Consider the following 22124-nt stretch of genomic DNA (forward strand, 5'->3'; position numbering starts at 1 on the left):
CTGGGCCATTTAAGTTAAGGATCTTTATAATTGGCAGAAATGGAAGACTTCCAGCCCATTCGTCTGGGCTGCAATTATACCCAGGTCATATCAGTGAAGGAGAGACTAAAAAAAGAATGAGCTGAGTGGTGCCAAAGACGTCACTGTGGTGAAGGGAGGAGGCCTGCCTGTAAAAGGAGGGGACTTGTAGGAACCAGAATGGAAACCTGAAACTCTGTCTAAGTCAGCTGAGGGAATCATTTTTCAGCCACAAGGGACCTCGGGTTACCTATCAAATAAACAATTTACAACGGGGATTTCCTAAACACAACATTAAAGCTACCCGAGGTCTGAATAACTCACTCACCTTCAGCTTGGGTTATTTATGCAGTCAAAATGTCACTTTGAGTTTATTTTTGGCTAACATAATTATCTACCAGCTAATTATTCCCTATCCGAACTGCAGTAGCGTTATGTAAAATACAAGCAATCTTCCGAGTACATCAGAATTCCTTGGAACTCATCTGTTCTTGTAATTCCATTTTGCGATATACTGCCCTGATTAAATCTATCGCATGCCAATGTAGGAGACAAAAACCTATTCTAAAGTCTTCGGGTAAGACTGAGGGGGTTAATGTGTAACACCGGTTTGAAAGATTAACCCACCGGGGGGGTGAATGATTAAAAATAAACCGGATAAAATTAAACTCAAGAACATTTCTCTCAAATCCAATTGAAAAGACATTGAACTAATTGGGCTCCAGCGCCCGTTGGCTCGCACGATAGGCGGCTTCGAGTGAGTGAGTGGGCGGTAGACTGTGGACTGCAGAAATGAAGCATAAACAAAGAGGAAAGCCGATGTGAATTCTTGTGTTTTCTACAGATGCTTCAAGCAGTACGGTCGCCAATTCACAACTCGTCCATCAGCGGTGACCCAACCCCCCAGAGGGAGAAACAGCCAAATGCATCTTTTAAGATTGACGAGGCTATTTATCTGTTTGGAGCCTGCCCGCTTTACGTCAGCGTTCTGAGTGGTGAGTGAGAGCGAGAGAGGGCGGGTGAGCTGCCGGATCACAGGGTTGAGCGAATACCCACCCACCAATTGAACCGCAGCCACTCAATCGCCACCGACAGACACATCTCTCGGAACCCACGGACTGAGTGAGTGACGGGATTAAAGTCAACGCTTCAATCACCGAGCGCTGCCGGAAGGAAGTTCTCGGAAGAGGCCAGCGTGAGCCGGCCAGCGGGATGAGAGTGTGAGCTGGGCCAGAGACATGGACACGGCCGGGGCTGCGCTGCGATCTCCCGGCGCTGGGGTGGCGGCCACGGCCGCGGGCTGAGCCTTTCCGTGTCACCGGCCGCGGGCTGAGCCTTTCCGTGTCACCGGCCGCGGGGGCAGGAGGCTCCCGGCGTCTGATTCACTTCCATTCGACAGCGGATTGCCCACTGCTGCCAAGTCCCGTCTCTCTTCTAACCACCACCCCCCTCACTATCCGCGGAATTGACGCAGTAAAAAGTTCTGTGCGGAATGTTTGATCTCCGCAAGTTGTGGTGGGCAGCCGGCATGCAGCAGGCGCTGCTGCTTCTGGGGCTGTTCGGCGGGGTTCGCTGTCTCCCGGACTCCAACAGCACCGCTCCGGGGCGTTACTACGTGAATATCGGAGATGGCACTTCAACGGAATTCGAGTTTCCCGAAAATACCAACGGCATCATTGTGATTTCCAGCCGGTATGGTAGCGCCAAGGAGAAGGGCTGCACTAGACTGATGGTCCAGTCTCTGGATTCAGACGTTCTCGCAATCGTCAACGTTAGCGACGCTGAAACCATAGGATTGGAGAAAAGTTACATTGTCAGCATCAGATCCGGACTGGCCGGCACCGCGCCGCTCTTAATCCAGCTTCTAGATATCACCAGGGTTGAGCCATTGACCGTGGAAGAACGAAAAGATTATACCATTAAAGTATCGCCCAGTGACGATGATCTCGGTTATACTGGTCTGGCGCATTTCTCTCAAAACCCCGTCCTTTACTTCCTCTTGCCTTTGATTTTTATAAATAAATGTGCTTTCGGCTGTAAAGTGGAGGTTACAGTCCTCCGAGGTCTTCTGAAGCAGCCACATCCTGTCATTCTAGGGGTGATTGGGCAGTTTCTGTTGATGCCCTTGTATGGATACACCTTGTGCAAGATCTTCTCCCTTCCCAAAGCCCTTTCCCTTGGGCTGATCATTTCTTGCTCTGCCCCAGGAGGAGGTGGAGGTTACCTTTACAGCCTACTCCTAGGAGGGGATGTGACCCTTGCCATCTCCATGACTTTGATTTCGACTGTGGTCGCAACTGGAATGATGCCACTTTCATCCTCTATGTATAGCCACATTCTCAATGTTCACGAAACGCTGCATGTGCCATTTACTAAGATTTTGGTAACATTGCTGTTTATAGCTATTCCCATTTCAACAGGAATGTTAATCAAGTACAAATTGCCACGGGTCAGCAAGTTCTTGCTTTTGCTCATTCGACCCCTCAGTTTTATATTAATCATTGGAGGACTCTTCATGGCGTACCAGATGGGAGCTGCCATACTTTACAACGTCCATAAAGAAATAATTCTTGCTGGAGTTGCTGTCCCTGTGTTTGGACTGTTCATTGGATATCTCATGGCCTATTGTTTGAGATTACCTGTCCCGTTGTGCAAAACGGTCAGTATAGAGATTGGAGTCCAAAATAGCCTGCTAGCCCTTGCTGTACTCCAGTTGTCCTTCCGCCGCATCGAAGCAGACTTTGCCTCGCAGGCCCCTTTCATAGTGGCTCTGAGTAGCACTTCAGAAATGCTGCTTCTTGTGCTCGGTCATCTTATCTACAAAAACCTCTGGCCAAGCTCTGCCTCTGAAGAAAATGACTTTAAGTCCTAACCTTTTTTTGGATTTGTTCAAAATGAAACAAATTCCCTGCACTGCAAAATGTATTTGAATATTTTTGTATTGACCTATTTTCTAACATGAAAGTATATGGCTACTGCAGTAATTTGATGTTTACATGGTCTTCTGAAATGAGCCACTGTCTTGCTTTTCTGCTGAAAACAAAAATGCACTGTAATTCAATTGCTGAACTTCTGACGTGTTCAAAATCAACCCCTGTACTTTGCATCTAGTATCTAATTTCAGTGGAATTGACAAATCTATATGATTTCAAGAATAATTTTATTGCTGTGAAAATAGCTGTGAATGTTTTCCCTTTTTATGCAACAATTTGTGCCATCTGTAGTAAGAGTTGTTGCCTCCTGTAACCTTTTCAGGTGTGTGTGTGTGTGTTACTTTAAAGGAAAGAATATTCCACTAACATCGTCACCTAGCCATTATAAAGAGGCTTCTATTCATTTCAGTATCTCCTAGTTGGCACTCGTCAGTGTTTTATGCTTTGATTGCTAATTAGAGACATTCTCTTAAACAGACTTGCTGTGCAGAAATACTCCTTATGTGGCACTGCAGTTGTTTCAGTGAATAAATTAGAATGGTGGGCTTGGGCAGCATTCCCTCTTCATGATGCTGCATTAGTTGGAGTCCTGTGCAAAATGTTTGTCACCTGACTGCCTGTGACCAGCAGTGACTGTGAAATACATAGCGGTGTCCTTGTAATATTTGGCATCAGTAAGAATGCACACAGATGAAGTTTTTTTTTGCACTCTGATCCTGTGATATCTAGAATTTCTGGTTTGCAAGTTAATCACCTCTAGTAGTAATGCCATTCTGCAGAAATAAAATAGCTGATTGATAAAAGCTAAAGTTAGTACAAACTGAACCAGACATTTTTTTTAAAACTTTGAGTGGATGCTCCATTTATTCCCCTGGGCCCAGTTGAAATGGCAATGGCCTGCATGTTGCCCTCTTGCTGAGAAGTCTCATTTTCATAAACCTGTACTACAGCAGATCCTACATTTTGTAATCTATTTTCACCTCCTTTGTAGTTTAGTGCCCAGGCTTGAATGTTCTGGCATTCAAAAGAAAGGCCTGACTCAATGATTTTTCTCTTGTAATGGAGTGAAGGGTTTTTTTTTTAGTTGAAAGGGATTTTCTTTTAATTTATTTTCCACTTTACTTCCCTCTCCTTTTTCTTGTTGACAGCCTCTGATGCCTTACCCAAGTGGCCATCCTTCATATGTGGGCCGATCACAGTGAATGGCAGGCTGCTGCTCAACTGTTCGGGACATCGCAGTCAAACCCAATCTTGTCCACACCCAAAATCCGCACACGGGAACTTCCCAGCAGAAGTCACTGAATAACAATCACGAGTGAGCAGTTTGCCCCTCTCCCCCCAACACATCCCCAGCCTAGGAGCATTGAGACTGTAATGCCACTACTGCTATCCTGCTGGAGATCAGCTACCTCACCAAAGACTACAAGGGAAGTTACCTGCATACCTTTCACTTCAAACATGCTCCATTTTCTATATGTAATTTTTTAAGGCTCAGTTCTGCTTTTCAAGCTTAAATACAAAAAAGAAATATGCCTTAAGGCTAGACTTGAAAACATACAATGTAACTGTATTGGGCGTCGGAGGTTAACTCGAGCAATCCATTTAATGAAATTGGCTAGCAGTTTGTCATGAAACAATTTTTTTAGATAATCATACAGATGCAGACAAGTCTGAGTGGGGAAACATCGTTCGATGTTAGAAAGGGGGGAAATGAGTACAAGACCAGGTAGATACAAATGCATTGTTTCACATTTAATGGGAAGAATTGTTCGAAGTACTCCAGTTCAGACTATAGTTCTGCTTCACAGTATTCTCTTACTCCACTGAAGACAGCTATAACTGATTGAGTAATCATTTCTTTCAGCCAGCATTTTATTTTGTAAACTGCATTTCAGAATCCATTTTGTAGTGCGTACTCTGCAGTTGCCCGTGTTTATGCAATGTTTAAATAAATATTTATGCTGAGAAACCAAAGGTGATTGTTTTATTTTCTCTTCATTTTTGCCTACATTACAACAGTGAGTACACTTTAAAAAATACTTCATGGTTGTGAAGCACTTTGGGGTGTCCTGAGGTCATGAAAGGCACTACATAAATGAAAGTTATAAATGCAATAGAGTAAATAAGGAAAAACTGTTTGTTTACAGTGGCAGAAGAGTCGGTAAACTGAGGACAGATTTAAGGTAATTTGCAAAAGAAGCAGAGGTGAGATGAGTTTTTTTATGCAGCGAGTTGTTATGATCTGGAATGCACTGCCTGAAAGGGTGGTCAAAGCAGATTCAGTAATAACTTTCAAAATGGAATTGGATAATTACTTGGAAGGGGGAAAATTTGCTTGGCTAATGGGAAATGGCAGGTTAATTGGATAGCTCTTTCAAAGAGTCAGCACAGACATGATGGGCCAAATGGCCTCCTTTCTAAGTTTCTATTTTCCTTTTAACAATGTTAACCTGGTGGGACTTAATAACTAGTTTACATAACTTAATTTCCCTCAATCTAATGTGTAAATTCATATGAGAACACTTCTGTTTTTTGGCCAAGATTTTTATTACTAACTTTCTCTCTTTTTATATGAAAGCTTGCAATAAACTGTTTAAACTGAATTGTATGTAATCAGTATCCGGCTACTGAATTCAGGCTGTGTACATAATGAGAGTTGGCTGATTTACTTAATTATTATGGTATATAAAATGGATAGTTGGCAAAGGGTTACTGCACGGTTAACCATTTTGTTGCTTTTTGCAACATCTGTTTTAGATGGTGAATTTTTAAGTGAAGTAGTAGGAAGAAAAGCAATTTAACTTTAATATATTGGTTTCATACATATGTTGATAATCAGTCTGCCACATTTAGTATGTGTATAATAGCAATTTGGCCAGCCCAAACACATCCAACTTCATATTGTTGAGCTGTATGTGAAGCCTTTTCTTGTGGGAAGAAGAGTCAATTTACCCCAGGAGGGGTCGGAGTCCTAAAATAGCTGGTTGTTTTAAGAAGTGTATAAAAACACTTTCTTCTGTTGTGGGGATAAAGGTAGTTGTACTTATGCCTTCAAAAAGCTTTTCTCCCTCTTACATTTAAAGTAGAGGCCTTTCACACTGAGGGTTTTTTTTTCTTGGTGATGGCTGATCTCATTATAGAGCACTTTGGATTCAGAAATAATTAACTGGAAATATTCAACAATAGGTTTGTTTAATCAAACCACTAATGGCTTCAATAAGATAATTGGAGATAGAGTTGGTACACCCATATTATGTACCTTATCATGCAATCACATCATTCTGTTGAAAGGAAGTATCTTGTGTGCTTACTATTCACTAAAATAGTCTATTTTCCACTTCCTATTTTTAGAAAGAAAAAGTATGAAACAGACTTGCTTTTTTAAAACCTGCAGTTTCTTTTTGCATGATTACGGGAACATGTGAAACTGATTGTGACACAGCATTGTGGGTAAAGGGATGCAAATCTGGTTTGGCGAGATCAATTTTTTTTTTTTAAAAGGCCATTTCCGTTCTAATTTTTAAACCATTTCTTGGTATCGCCCAACCACAGTTTCCTAATATCAGTTTCTCTTTTACTCTCCAACTTTGGTGATATCCTGCACTATTGTGTTGGCCCTTCATGTTGGTTTCTTAATTCGCAAAAATAAATCATTATTTCCAAGGCGTTTGCTTGTAGGGATGAAAACAGTCACTTTTTCTACTGAAAACCTTTATTGAACTTTTGTTTTACATTCTGCATAGCAGTGGATTAAGTTTTAGTAATTTTTTTTAGGTTCCTGGAATTTCCTGTTTTCTGTAAGTAGTTGAACCATGTGATCTATGACTCAAGCTTGAACTAGTTTATTTGAATAGCAGCCACTACAGCAGAGGCTGGAGTTTTACTTTGCCTTTCCCAGTAAGCTCACAATTAAACCTTTCTTGTTAGATCGTTATGCATATTTGGCGACTTCTAATTTCATGGCACAAGAGTGTTCTCTAAAATAAACTCTGCCTCTGCGTTTACCAATGAACTACTTTTTGAAGTGCAGTAATTGTTTTGTAGGCAAACAGTTCTGCACTAGAAATGTCCCATAACTGTCTGACCAGTCACTTTTTTGTTTTTTTTTAAGTAGTACTGGTTGAGAGAGAAATGTTGGCCAGGATATCTGGAGTTCTTCCTGCTCCTCTTCAAATAGTGCCAGGGAATCTTGAATCGCCATCTGAATCTGAATCATTAACACAAGCAACCCAGACATCAATGCAAAAACAAAATACCCTGGATGCTGAAAATCTGAAATAAAAACAGAAAATGCTGGAAATACTCAGCAGGTCTGACCTGTTGCAAATTTCCAGCATTTACAGGTTTTCTTTCAGCCCAGACATTAGTTTAATGTCTCGCCTGAAATGAAGGATGGTGCTTCCAATGACTCAGCATGCCCTCAGTAATACACTGGCCTAGCTTAAGAACATAAGAAATAGGAGCAGGAGTAGGCCATACGGTCCCTCGAGCCTGTTCCGCCATTCAATAAGATCATGGCTGATCATCGACCTCAACTCCACTTTCCTGCCTGATCTCCATATCCCTTGATTCCCCTAGAGTCCAAAAATCTATCTATCTCTGCCTTGAATATACTCAATGACTCAGTATCCACAGCCTTCTGCCACAGCTTTCTGGGACAGAGAATACCAAAGATTCACAACCCTCTTGAGTGAATAAATCTCAGTCTTAAATGGCCGACCCCTTATTCTGAGACTATGCCCCCTAGTTCTAGACACTCCAGCCAGGGGAAACAACCTCTCAGCATCTACCCTGTCAATCCCCTTCAGAATCTCTCTCAATGAGATCACCTCTCATTCTTCTAAACTCCAGAGAGTATCGGCCCATTCTACACAATCTCTCATCATAGGACAGCCCTCTCATCCCAGGAATCAATCTAGCAAACCTTTGTTGCACTGCCTCCAAGGCAAGTACATCCTTCCTTAGATAAGGAGACCAAAACTGTGCACAGTACTCCAGATGTGGTCTCACCAAGGCCCTGTGCAATTGTAGCAAGGCTTCCTTGCTCTTATACTCCAACCCCCTTGCAATAAAGGCAAACATGCCATTTGCCTTCCTTATTGCTTGCTGTACCTGCATGCTAGCTTTCTGTGTTTATTGCACAAGGACACCCAAATCTCTCAACACCAACATTTGAAAGTTTCTCACCATTTAAAAAGTATTCTGTTTTTCTATTCTTCCTACCAAAGTGAATAACCTCTCATGTCTCTACATTATACTCTGCCACCTTAGGGTCAAAGTGCAGAAAAATATTAAACAGGCAAAGTTGAAGGCACTTTATCTAAATGCACATAGCATTCGCAACAAGGTGGATGAATTAATGGCACTATTAGAAGTAAATGGGTATGATATAATTGCCATTACAGAGACATGGTTTCAGGGTAACCAAAACTGGGAACTGAATGTTCCAGGGTGCTCAACATTTACGAAGGACAGACAAAAAAGGAAAAGGAGGTGGCGTAGCGCTGTTAATAAGGGATGAGATCGGTACGGTAGAGATAAAAGATCTTGGCTTGGAAGATCGTGATGTAGAACTCGAATCAGTTTGGATGGAGCTAAGAAACAGCAAAGGGTGGAAAACATTGGTGGGAGTTGTGTATAGGCCGCCAAACAGTAATGGTAATGTATGGCACAGTATCAATTGAGATTAGAAGTGTATGTAACAAGGGCTATACGGTAATCATGGGGGACTTTAATCTACATGTTGACTGGGCAAATCAAATTACCACTAATGGTGTGGAGGACGAATTCTTGGAATGCATGCGAGATGGTTTCCTGGATCAGTATGTGGAGGAACCAACCAGGGAACAGGCTATTCTGGATCAGTTACTGTGTAATGAGAAAGGGCAAATCAATAATCTTGTGGTAAAGGGGCCTTTAGAGACAAGTGACCATAATATGATTGAATTTTACATTAAGTTTGAGAGCGATGTAGTCCAATCTGAAACTAAGGTCTTCAATCTAAACAGAGGAAACTACAAAAGTATGAGGGGCAAGTTGGCCATGGTAGAATGGGACACTACACTAAAAGGTATGAAGGTGGACATACAATGGCTAACATTCAAGGAAATAATGCATAATTTGCAACAAGCATATATTCCTCTAGGGTATAAAAACCCAAAAGGAAAAGTGATCCAACCATGGCTAACAAGAAATTAAAGCTAGTATTAAGTCAAAGGAGGAAGCTTATAAAGTTGCCAGAAAAAGCGGTCAGCCTGAGGATTGGAATCTTTTTAGAAATCAACAAAGGGGGACGAAGAAATTGATAAAGAAAGGGAAAATGGAATATGAGCACAAACTAGCAAAAAATATAAAAACGGATTGTAAAAGCTTCTATAGGTATGTGAAAAGGAAAAGACTGGCGAAGGTAAATGTAGGTCCTTTACAGTCAGATGGGAGAATTTATAATGGAGAATGAGGAAATGGCAGAGAAATTAAATAAATACTTTGTTTCTGTCTTCACGGAGGAAGACACAAAAATCTTCCCAGAAATACGAGAAAACCAAGGGTGTGGCGAGAATGAGGAACTTAAAGAAATTATTATTAGTAAAAAAAAAACAGTACTAGCAAAATTAATGGGACTAAAAGTCGGTTAGTATGCAGGTGCAGCAAGTGATTAAGAAGGCCAATGGAATGTTGGCTTTCATTGCTAGGGGGATAGAATATAAAAATAGGGAGGTATTGCTTCAGTTGTACAAGGTATTGGTGAGACCGCACCTGGAATACTGCGTACAGTTTTGGTGTCCATACTTAAGAAAGGACATACTTGCTCTCGAGTCAGTACAAAGAAGGTTCACTCAGTTAATCCCGGGGATGAGGGGATGGACATATGAGGAGAGGTTGAGTAGATTGGGACTCTACTCATTGGAGTTCAGAAGAATGAGAGGCGATCTTATTGAAACATATAAGATTGTGAAGGGGTTGGATCGGGTGGATGCGGGGAAGATGTTCCCGATGATGGGTGAAACTAGAACTAGGGGGCATAGTCTTAGAATAAGGGGCTGCTCTTTCAAAACTGAGATTAGGAACTACTTCACTCAGAGGGTGGTAGGTCCATGGAATATGCTGCCCCAAAAAGCTGTAGAAGCTACATCATTACATAAATTTAAAACAGAAATAGACAGTTTCCTAGAAGTAAAGGGAATTAAGGGTTACGGGGAGCGGGCAGGAATTTGGACATGGGTCTAGGTTCGGATCGGTCATGGCCCTGTGGGTAGCGGAGCAGGCCCAGGGGCCGTGTAGCCTGTGATGCGCTATCAATTACTCATAAAAGACTGAGAGTTAAGAGCGTAACTAAAGGCTTTTATTAGCAAAGAACAGAGCATGCCTCTCGTGGTTGACTGGGTTCCAAGAAGGCAGGGGGCTGCAGGTCAATCACCTTTATACCTGGGCCTGTGTGGGTGGAGCCAGCCGAGACATGTTGAGGCATGCATAGGTACAACAGTGTGTAACAACAACAACAACAGTGGTTTACCACATTCACCCCTTGTTTAAAATTGAGTCTGGCGGGGTGAAGTGTACTAAAGGTTCGTGTAAGTAAGTCTATCAGGTGGCCTTGTATGCCGTCCTGATCGTCGTGGTGGCGGCGGTGATGGTGCAGCATCCAACGTTGAGTCTGGCGTCTCATTGAGTGGTTGGGTGGTCAATGACGGGTCCTGGGGCTGCGGCATGCCGTCTAGCGGGGTTGGGTTGTGGGTAGTGGTCGATGGCAATGGTAGTGTTTCAGGGGCACCCAAAGGTGCGAGATCTCGTGTGGGGGCTGTGTCCTCCCGCCCGTCCGGGTACGCTACGTAAGCGTACTGGGGGTAGGCGTGGGTAGTGGTGGATGGCGAGGGGGGTGTTTCGGGAGCACCCGAAGGTGCGAGGTCTCGTATGGAGACTGTGTCCTCCCGCCCGTCCGGGTACACCACGTAAGCATACTGAGGGTTGGCATGGAGGAGGCTCACCCTCTCGACCAGGGGGTCTGTCTTATGGGACCTCACGTGCTTCCGCAGTAGGACGGGTCCTGGAGAAGTCAGCCATGTCGGTAACGAGATCCCCGATGTGGACTTCCTGGGGAAGGAGAACATTCTCTCATGAGGGGTAGCATTGGTGGCTGTACAGAGCAGTGACCGAATGGAATGGAGTGCCGCAGGGAGGACTTCCTGCCAGCGAGAGGTCGGAAGGCCCTTAGATTTCAAGTTTAAAAGGACTGCCTTCCAGACCGTCGCATTCTCCCTTTCCACCTGGCCATTCCCCCGGGGGTTGTAGCTGGTGGTCCTGCTTGTAGCGATACCTCTCAAGAGCAGGTACTGCCGGAGTTCGTCGCTCATAAAGGATGAGCCCCTGTCGCTATGAATATAGCTAGGGGAAACCGAACAAGGCGAAGAGGTCATTCAGACATTTAATGACCGTGGTACTGGTCATGTCTGAGCAAGGGATGGCAAACGGGAAACGGGAGTACTCATCAATTATGTTGAGGAAGTACACATTGCGGTTGGAGGAGGGGAGGGGCCCTTTAAAATCGACGCTCAGCCGTTCAAAGGGGCGCGTGGCTTTGATCAGGCTTGCTCTGTCTGGCCTATAAAAATGCGGTTTGCACTCGGCACAGGTTTGGCAGTTCCTGGTCATGGTCCTGACCTCCTCGATGGAGTAGGGCAGGTTACGGGATTTGATGAAGTGAAAAAATCTGGTGACCCCCGGGTGGCAGAGGTCATTGTGGAGGGTCTTCAGTCTATCGACCTGCGCGTTGGCGCATGTACCACGTGATAGGGCATCTGGGGGCTCATTGAGTTTCCCGGGCCGGTACAAGATATCGTAATTGTAGGTGGAGAGTTCGATTCTCCACCTCAAGATCTTGTTGTTCTTGATTTTGCCCCTCTGCTTATTATTAAACATAAAAGCTACTGAACGCTGGTCAGTGAGCAGGGTAAATCGTTTTCCGGCCAGGTAATGCCTCCAATGTCGCACAGCTTCCACAATGGCCTGGGCCTCCTTTTCAACAGAGGAGTGTCGAATCTCGGGGCCCTGGAGGGTCCTTGAGAAAAAGGCCACGGGTCTCCCCGCCTGGTTAAGGGTTGCAGCTAGGGCAAAGTCGGATGCGTCGCTCTCCACTTGGAAAGGGATGGACTCATCCACTGCGTGCATTGTGGCCTTTGCAATATCTCCTTTTATGAGAGTGAAGGCTGCACAGGCCTCTGCTGTCAGGGGGAAGGAGGTGGACTTGATGAGGGGTCTGGCTTTGTCCGCATAGTTGGGCACCCACTGAGCATAGTACGAGAAAAACCCTAGGCATCTCTTCAGTGCTTTTTGGCAGTGGGGGAGGGGGAGCTCCATAAGGGGGCGCATCCTGTCGGGGTCGGGGCCGATGACTCCGTTCTCCACTACACAGCCAAGAATGGCAAGGCGCTTGGTACGAAACATACATTTGTCCTTGTTGTATGTTAGGTTCAGCCGCTAGGCCGTACGGAGGAATTTCTCTAGATTAACATCATGGTCCTGCTGGTCGCGGCCGCAGATGGTGACGTTGTCTAGATAGGGGAAAGTGGCCTGGAGCGCGTTCTGGTCGACCATCCGGTCCATCTCCCGTTGGAAGACTGAAACCCCGTTGGTGACGCCGAAGGGAACTCTGAGGAAGTGGTAGAGACGACCGTCAGCTTCAAAAGCTGTGTAGTGGCGGTCCTCAGCCCTGATGGGGAGCTGGTGGTATGCCGACTTCAGATCAATCGTCGAGAACACCCGGTATTGTGCTATCTGATTGACCATGTCAGATATGCAGGGGAGTGGGTATGCATCTAGCTGGGTGTAGCGATTGATCGTCTGGCTGTAGTCAATAACTAGGCGCTGTTTTTCGCCAGTCTTCACTACCACCACTTGTGCTCGCCATGGGCTGCTGCTACTTTCAATAATCCCTTCCTTCAGGAGTCTTGCTACCTCAGATTTAATGAAGCTCCTATCCCCGGCACTGTAACGCCTGCTTTTGGTAGCGATGGGCTTACAGTCGCGGGTGATGTTAGCGAACAAGGAGTGGGGGGGGACTTTAAGGGTGGAGAGGCTGCAAATGTTGCGCGGCGGGCGATTTAAAAGCTGCTGGCTGCAGACTGTGAGTGGGGGGAGGGGTACGTCGTACGCTAATGTGACACTCTTAAGGTTGCACTGAAAATCCAACCCCAGTAGAACGGCAGCGCAAAGATGGGGCAGGACCAGGAGTTTAAAATTTTTGTATTCTGTGCCCCTTACTGAAAGGGTCACTACACAGTAGCCACCGACATCCGCTGACTGGGCTTTGGAAGCCAAAGAGATCCGATGTCGCGTCGGCAGGACCGGGAGAGCGTAACTCCGCACCGTGTCGGGGTGGATAAAGCTTTCCGTGCTCCCGCTGTCAAAAAGGCAGGTAGTGGCGCGGCCGTTTACCTTAATGTCCATCATGGACCTGGACAGTTGATGAGGGAGAGATTGGTCCAGCGTCACGGAGGCCAGCGTATGGTCGAGCGAGTCGATGTGGTCGTCAGATGAGGCGGTGGTTGAGTCCGGGTCCCCCGTGGTTGAAGTTGGAGACGTCCGAGATGGCGGACAAAATGGCGGCGCCCATGGTCCCGATCCCCACGCGGCTGGGGGAGTCCAAGATGGCGGACAAGATGGCTGCCCCCACGGTTCGCACGCGGCACTGCTGGCGTTAGCGGTTTTACCTTTGCAGGCGCTGACATAGTGTCCTTTCTTCCCGCAGCCAGAGCAGGTAGCGTTTCTCGCCGGGCAGCGTGCTCTGGGGTGTTTTGCCTGGCCAAAAATAACATTTCTGTGCCTTGGACATCACAGCAGCAGTTAAAGGTGGCGGTCCCCTGACCCAAGGTTGTGGCGTCCACGTTGCGGAGCGGTTAGGGGAGAAGGCGTCCATATTCCTGTGGGCCGCGTCGAGCGAGAGCGCGAGGGACACTGCCTTTCTCAGGTCCATTTCTCCCTTTTCCAACAGTCTCTGCCGGGAGTAGTCGGATCTTAGACCCGCAACGAAAGCATCTCGGATCAGTCCCTCCGTGTGTGCTGTGGCTGATGCTTCTTTGCAATTGCAGTCTCGGCCGAGTATCCGTAGTGCCCGTAGGAAGGCCTCCACCGATTCCCCGGGCTGCTGTCTGCGGGATCTTAAGAGGTGCCGGGCATAGACCGTATTTACCGGGCGTGCGCATTGCCCTTTTAGCAGACCGATAGCCGCCGTGTAGGTCGTCGCGTCCTGGATTATTGTATACACTTGGTGGCTCACCTTTGAGGCCAGGATTTCCAACTTGTTTTCGTCCAGGGTCACAGTTGAGGCTTGCAGGTAGGCCTCGAAGCAACGCAGCCAATGCGCGAATTTGGTAGCCGAACCCGCTTCTTGGGGGTCTAGGTCCAGGCATGTTGGTCTGAGGGCTCGCAGCAGCTCCTGTTGCTCAGCGTTTGGTGCAGCAGCCTGCTGTTCAGCAAATGTCGACATTTTGTTTTTGCTAATAAAATTGATGCGCTATCAATTACTCATAAAAGACTGAGAGTTAAGAGAGTAACTAAAGGCTTTTATTAGCAAAGAACAGAGCATGCCTCTCGTGGTTGACTGGGTTCCAAGAAGGCAGGGGGCTGCAGGTCAATCACCTTTATACCTGGGCCTGTGTGGGTGGAGCCAGCCGAGACATGTTGAGGCATGCATAGGTACAACAGTGTGTAACAACAACAACAACAACAGTGGTTTACCACAGCCTGATCCTGCTCCTATTTCATGTGTCTAATTCTGTTAGATTCAGGAGATGGTTCTGTGATAGTGGATTGGCGGTTAGGATCAGATCAGCCATGATCTTATTGAATGGCGGAGCAGGCTCGAGGGGCCGATTGGCCTACTCCTGCTCCTATTTCTTATGTTCTAAATCCCAAGGACCGGATGACCTACATCCTAGGGTTTTGAAAGAGGTAGCCATTGGAATAGTGGACGCATTGGTTGTCATCTTCCAGAATCTATAGAATTTTGGAACAGTTCCTGCAGATTGGAGGATAGCAAATGTAACCCCGCTATTTAAGAAAGGAGGGAGAGAGAGAAAACGGGGAACTACAGACCTGTTAGCCTCACATCAGTAGTTGGGACAATACTGGAATCTATTATAAAGGATGCAATAACTCGGCACTTAGAAACTAATAGTAAGATTGGGCAGAGTCAACGTGGATTTATGAAACAGAAATCCTGTTTGACAAACTTATTGGAGTTCTTTGAGGATGTAACTAGTGGAGTAGACAAAGGGGAACTGGTAGATGTGTATCTGGATTTTCAGAAGGCCCTCGATAAGGTCCCACACAAGAGGTTGGTGAACAAAATTAGGGCAAATGGAATTGGGGGTAATCTACTAGCATAGATTGAGAATTGGTTAACAGACCAAAAACAAAGAGTAGGGATAAACGGGTCTTTTTCAGGATGGCAGGCTGCGACTAGTGGGGTACCGCAAGGATCGGTGCTTGGGCCCCAGCTATTCACAATCTATATCAATGATTTGGATGAGGGGACTAAATGTATAATTTGCAAATTTGCTGATGATACAAAGCTAGATAGCAGTGTCAGATGAGAAGAGGCTTCAAGGGGATCTTGACAGGCTCAGTGGGTGGGCGAGAACATGGCAGATGGCTGGGGAGTCTAGAACCAGGGGCCACAGCCTCAGGATAAAGGATAGGCCATTCAGGACTGAGATGAGAAGAAATTTCTTCACACACAGGGTGGTGAATCTTTGAGGGCTCTGGAGGCTCAGTCATTGGGTATATTCAAAACAGAAGTCGATAGATTTCTGTCTATTAAGGGCACCAAGGGATATGGCGATAGGGCCGGTGAATGGAGTTGAGGCAGAAGATCAGCCATGATCTCACTGAATGGCGGAGCAGGCTCGAAGGGCCAAATGGCCTACTCCTGCTCCTATTTCTTATGTTCTTACTGCCCACTCACTTAGTATATCTATATCCCTTTGCAGACTCTTTGTGTTCTCCTCACAGCTTACTGGCCCACCTATCTTTGTATAGTCAGTAAACTTGGATACATTACACTCGGTCCCTTCATCTCGGCCATTAATATAGATTGTAAATAGCTGAGGCCCCAACACCGATACTTGCGGCACCCCACTAAGTTACAGCCTGCCTACCTGAAAAAGACCCGTTTATCGCTATTCTCTGTTTCCTGTCTGTTAACCAATCCTTTGTCCATGCTACTATATTATCCCCAACCCCGTGAGCCCTAATCTTGTGTAATAACCTTTTATGTGGCACCTATCGAATGCCTTACTGCTTCCCCTTTATCTACCTTGCTAGTTACATCCTCAAAAAACTCGAATAAATTTGTCAAACATGATTTCCCTTTCATAAAACCATGCTGACTCTGCCTATTCATGTTATGATTTTCTAAGTGTCCTGATACCACTTCCTTAACAATGGATTCCAGCATTTTCCCGACGACTGATGTCAGGCTAACTGGCCTGTAGTTCCCTGTTTTTTTTCTCTCCCTCCTTTCTTGAATAGCGGTGTTACATTTGCGACCTTCCAATCTGCTGGGACCATACTAGAATCTCGGGAATTTTGGAAGATCAAAACCAATGCATCCACTATCTCTTCAACCACCTCTTTTAGAACCCTAGGATGTAGGCCATCGGGATTTGTCGGCTTTTAGTCCCATTAGTTGCTCTAGTACTTTTTCTCTACTTATATTAATTACGTTAAGTTCCTCACCCTCATTGGACCCACCATTTTTGGTATGCTTTTTGTGTCTTATGCCTTTTGAGATCTGCTGTGGGGATTGAATCCATAACCTTCTGATTTACGGGTAAGAGCACCACCAACTGAACCGAGCCGACTCTTAAAGCCCTTCATTACTGCTCAGCCAATGTATAGCTGCTGTTTAGGATTATTGGTTATTCCACCAAAAAAATTTTATGGAATCAAGACGGGTAGGTGAAGTTAAGATACAGATCAACCGTGATCTAATTGAATGGCAGAACAGGCTCGTGGGGGTGAACCACCTACTCCTGTTGCTATGTTCCTAAGATTAATTGGTGGTCCTACAAGGTGGGGGGGGGGGGGATAATAGCAACACTGAAGGAAAACTGTGTGCTTTCAAAACTGTCCTTGCACAAAAAGAAGCTACATATGTCTGTAGAGTTAAAAGGGCAGGTGTTAAAATAAAGTGTATAGAGTTTCTGCAGCCATTGGGGCAGGTACAGGAGGCAAAAAGCTCACATCACCATTTTAAAACAATTGCATATATGCAGTTATTTGTCGCTTAGTGCGATGGAATCAGCTCTGCAATGTAAAACTGAAAGATTTCATAGTATTTTTGGCTCTGCAAGTTACACACAGCATTAAAATAGACCCTGGAATGATTTTGAGGTTGTAATTTCTCCTCGTTACTATTAAGAACTGGCTAAAGTTCACTATCCTGTCTAATGTTACCTGAGTCAGTCAATACGATTAGCAATACAAACAGAAAATGCTGGGAACACTCAGCAGGTTAGGCAGCATCTGTGGAGAGAGAGAAAGAGTTAATGGGCCCTGATATTAAAGGGAAGGTGTGGGTAGCTTGACAGCGCAGGGAAAACTTGGCAAGGCCGGGGACGTACCGACCTCAATGGCAGCGCCTTATATTTAAATAAAAGAATGCAGACTCCTGCCCGTCAGCTGGCCAAAGTGACAGCCTGGATGGCGGGAGGAAGCAATAATTTGCGGCACGAGGCAACAGTCCCTGGCAATTGGTGGAAGCTCTGGCCACGAGCGGGGGGGTGGGGAGGGAGGTAGGGGTCTGGCCGCGATCGGAGACGGGGAAACGCTGGCTGCGATCAAAGGAGGAGCGAGGCACTGGCTGTGAATGGGGAGGGCGAGGTGAGGCACTGGCCATAATCAGTGGGGAGAGGAAGAGGACGTTCGGCCCACCAGCAGAAGGAAAGGGAAAAGCCCAGTGCAAGGGCAGCCCAAGCTTCCTTGTGAGGCCTAAAGGATCACTCCTGCCCGACTGGGCCCACAAGGAAACCTGAAAAGTAAATGGAACACTTGCCTTCTGGGCCTGTTCTGGCCGAGGATGTGGCTCCCGGCAGGTTTTGCCCCCCCTCATTCAAGACTCAGCTTGAGATTAGAGATTGGATCCTGATGACATCATCAGACTTGATCTGCATATTTAAACTATCAACACTATCGTCCCCAACAAGCTGGCCACCAAACTCCAAACTCTTGGCCTGAACACTTCCCTCTGCAACTGGACCCTGGACTTCCTAACAAACAGACCCCAGTCTGTCAAATTAGGTAACCACACCCCCCCCCCCCCCCGACCCTGAACACGGGAGCCCCACAAGGATGTGTGCTGAGCCCCCTCCTCTACTCCCTCTTCACCCACGACTGTGTGGCTGTTAATGGTTCCAACACCATCATCAAGTTTGCGGATGACACCACGGTAGTAGGCCAGATCACCAACAACGATGAGTCAGCCTACAGGGAGGAGGTCCAGCATCTCGTGAAGTGGTGCGCCGATAACAACCTGGCCCTTAACACCAAGAAAACAAAAGAAATCATTGTGGACTTCAGGAAGTCCAAAGGCGGAAGTCACACCCCCATCCACATCAATGGGGCTGTGGTGGAAAGGGTGGACAGCTTTAAGTTCCTCAGAGTCCACATCACGGAAGACCTCTCCTGGTCCCTCAACACCTCCTCTCTGGTGAAGAAGGCCCAGCAGCGCCTATATTTCCTAAGGAGGCTGAAGGGATGTAATCTGTCACCCCTGATCCTCTCTAACTTTTACCGCTGCACTATAGAGAGCATCCTGACAAACTGTATCACAGTATGGTATGGCAGCTGTAGCTACTATGACCGGAAAGCCCTGCAGCGGGTAGTCAAAACTGCCCAACGCATTACCGGCACCCGGCTACCGACCATAGAGCACATATACCAGAAACGCTGTCTACGGAGGTCACGGTCCATCATCAAAGACCCTACCCACCCCAGCCACAGTCTGTTTGCCCTCCTGCCATCTGGGAGACGCTACAGGTGCATTCGCACCCGTACGACCAGATTTAGGAACAGCTTCTTTCCCAGGGTTGTCATCCTACTGAACTCCATGATATACCTATCAATTCATTCCATGAAAAGCGACGAGTTAAGATTGTAACTATAGGTTTTTATTGGCTAAATAACAGAGCCCACCCTCGTGGGTGATCGGTTCCAACAAGGAGGAATACCAGCCAGTCGATCACCTTTATACCTGGGCAAGCAGGCGGAGCCAGCTGAGGTCAGCCCAGGTATAACAGCGTGGCAAGAGGTAACCTTGTGTAGTGATACAACAGTGTAAACAGTGATAACCTTAGTGTAACGATAGTGAACGATAACAGTGGTTTACCACATTCACCCCTTGTTTAAATTTGAGTCCAGCGGGGTGAAGTGTACTACCAGTTCGGGTATGTCAGTCTATCCGGAGGCCTCGTAAGCCTTTCTGATCGGCGCAGCAGCGGCGGCGGAGGTGCAGTATTCGAAGTTAAGGCTGGTGTCTGCGTGGTCGGCGAAGGCTCATGGGGTTCCGGCATACCGTCTACCGGGGCTGGATTTGGGGGAGTGGTGGGGGGTAACGGTGGTGTCTCAGGGGTGCCCGAGGGTGCGAGGTCTCGCAAGGAGACTGTGTCCTCCCGCCCGTCTGGGTATGCCACATAGGCGTACTGGGGGTTGGCGTGCAGGAGGTCCACCCTCTCGACCAGGGGGTCCATTTTATGGGTCCTCACATGCTTCCGCAGCAGGACGGGCCCCGGAGAAGTCAGCCATGTTGGTAGCGAAGTGCCCGTAGTCGACTTCCTGGGGAAAACAAACATTTGCTCATGGGGGGTGGCGTTAATGGCAGTGCAAAGCAGTGACCGGATGGAATGCAGCGCTGCCGGGAGGACTTCCTGCCAGCGAGAGGTTGGGAGGCCCTTAGACTTTAAGGCTAAGAGAACGGCCTTCCAGACTGTCGCGTTCTCTCTTTCCACCTGGCCGTTCCCTCGGGGGTTGTAGCTGGTGGTCTTGCTTGCAGCAATACCTCTCGCTAGTAGGAACTGGCGAAGTTCCTCGCTCATGAAGGATGAGCCCCGGTCGCTATGTATATAGTTCGGGAACCCGAACAAGGCGAAGAGGTCGTTCAGGCATTTGATGACCGTGGTACTGGTCATGTCTGGGCAGGGGAAGGCAAAGGGGAAACGGGAGTACTCGTCAATAATGTTGAGGAAGTACACATTACGGTCAGAGGACGGGAGGGGCCCCTTAAAATCGATGCTCAAGCGCTCGAAGGGGCGGGTGGCCTTGATCAGGCTTGCTCTGTCCGGCCTATAGAAATGCGGTTTGCATTCGGCACAGGTTTGGCAGTTCCTGGTCATGGTCCTGACCTCCTCGATGGAGTAGGGCAGGTTGCGGGCCTTAATGAAGTGGTAAAGTCTGGTGACCCCGGGGTGGCAGAGGTATAAAGGTGATCGACTGGCTGGTATTCCTCCTTGTTGGAACCGATCACCCACGAGGGTGGGCTCTGTTATTTAGCCAATAAAATTGATATACCTATCAATTCATTCCATGAAAAGCGACGAGTTAAGATTGTAACTATAGGTTTTTATTGGCTAAATAACAGAGCCCACCCTCGTGGGTGATCGGTTCCAACAAGGAGGAATACCAGCCAGTCGATCACCTTTATATCTGGGCAAGCAGGCGGAACCATGGGCGGAGTCAGCTGAGGTCAGCCCAGGTATAACAGCGTGGCAAGAGGTAACCTTGTGTAGTGATACAACAGTGTAAACAGTGATAACCATAGTGTAACGATATAAACAGTGATAACCTTAGTGTAACGATAGTGAACGATAACAGTGGTTTACCACACTCCACAAATAAACTCTAAAGCCTGCACATCTGCCAATGCACTTTATTATGGTTATATTTATGTTAATATACTACAAGCCAAATGTATGTTGAATGTTAAATGTCTTAATCCAAATGTACACTCTCGGGAGCCGCAAGCCTACATTTCGTTGTACTGCACTTGTGCACTAACAATGACAATAAAAGTTGATTTGATTTGATTTGAAAACAGGACCCTGCTTCCTTCCTGCGGGTGTCCTGCTTGCCTGCTCAAAAGAAGCAGGTTACTATGGATACGGCTGGAAGGAAGCGCAATCGGTGGGGGTAAGTGACCCCCATTATTTTAACTGCCCTCCCCCCGGTTTCCACCAGGTGGGGCCAGTTAAAATTTGGCCCAATGTTTCAGGTTGACAACCTTTCATCAGAACTGGAATCAGTTAGAGATTTAATAGTTTTTAAGCAAGTGGGGTGGGGTGGTGGGGGGAAGGAAAGATCAAAGGGGAAGGTCTGTGATTGGGTGGAGGGCAGAAATGATTAAATAACAAAAGGGATGATGGTGCAAGGCAAAGAGGTGGTCATCGATCTGAACCGTTAACTCTGTTTCTCTCTCCACAGATGATGCCTGACCTGCTGAATGTTTCCAGCATTTTCTGTTTTTATTATAAGGGGGTGTTAATAGGACAAGTAAAGAAACAAAACAAAAGTAAAATACTGCGGATGCTGGAAATCTGAAATAGAAACAGAAAATGCTGGAAACGCTCAGCAGGTCCGGCATCATCTGTGGAGAGAGAAGCAGAGTTAACGGTTCAGGTCGATGACTCTTCGTCAGAACTGGAAAAAGTTAGAGATGTAATCGGTTTTAAGCAAGTACAGGGGCAGAGAAAGGGGCGAGGGGAGGAAAGAACAAAAGCAGAGGTCTGTGATAGGGTGGAAGGCAGGAGAGATTAAATGACAAAAGGGATGATGGTGCAAGGCAAAAGGAGCTGATGAAGGGACAAGTAAAGAAACAAAAGATGGGCCCCGAGGAGGTGTAAATGGCAACAGCAGAACCATGAGCAACACCTGCTGTCCGAGAAAATAGGACCGGTTGTTATAATCTAAAATTGGTGAACTCGAACTCACTGTTGAGGCCAGAAGGCTGTAAGTGCCTAATCGAAAAATTAGATGATGTTCCTCAAGCTTGAGCTGAGCTTCAGTGGAAGATTGGTAGTCACTCTCAATTAGCCAATATTCTTGATTTACTTTACAATTGAATATTATTTAGTGCTTTGTATGGTTCATAATTTTAAAGCAGTAGTTATACTTCATATCTGGTTA

At 46.5% G+C, this 22124-nt stretch overlaps 1 protein-coding gene across 1 annotated transcript; it reads left to right on the forward strand.

Annotated features, from left to right (window-relative positions):
• The first annotated feature begins 1504 nt into the window (after positions 1-1504).
• Positions 1505-4925, forward strand: slc10a3 (solute carrier family 10 member 3). Its single transcript, XM_085991706.1, has one exon. The coding sequence runs from the start codon at positions 1511-1513 to the stop codon at positions 2888-2890; it is 1380 nt and encodes a 459-aa protein (XP_085847832.1). The 5' UTR covers positions 1505-1510; the 3' UTR covers positions 2891-4925.
• The last annotated feature ends 17199 nt before the right edge of the window (positions 4926-22124 follow it).

The sequence above is a fragment of the Somniosus microcephalus genome, chromosome 6 (genome assembly GCF_052327205.1).
Source record: "Somniosus microcephalus isolate GS21.2 chromosome 6, FLI_Smic_1.0, whole genome shotgun sequence".
Classification (NCBI taxonomy): Eukaryota; Metazoa; Chordata; class Chondrichthyes; order Squaliformes; family Somniosidae; genus Somniosus; species Somniosus microcephalus.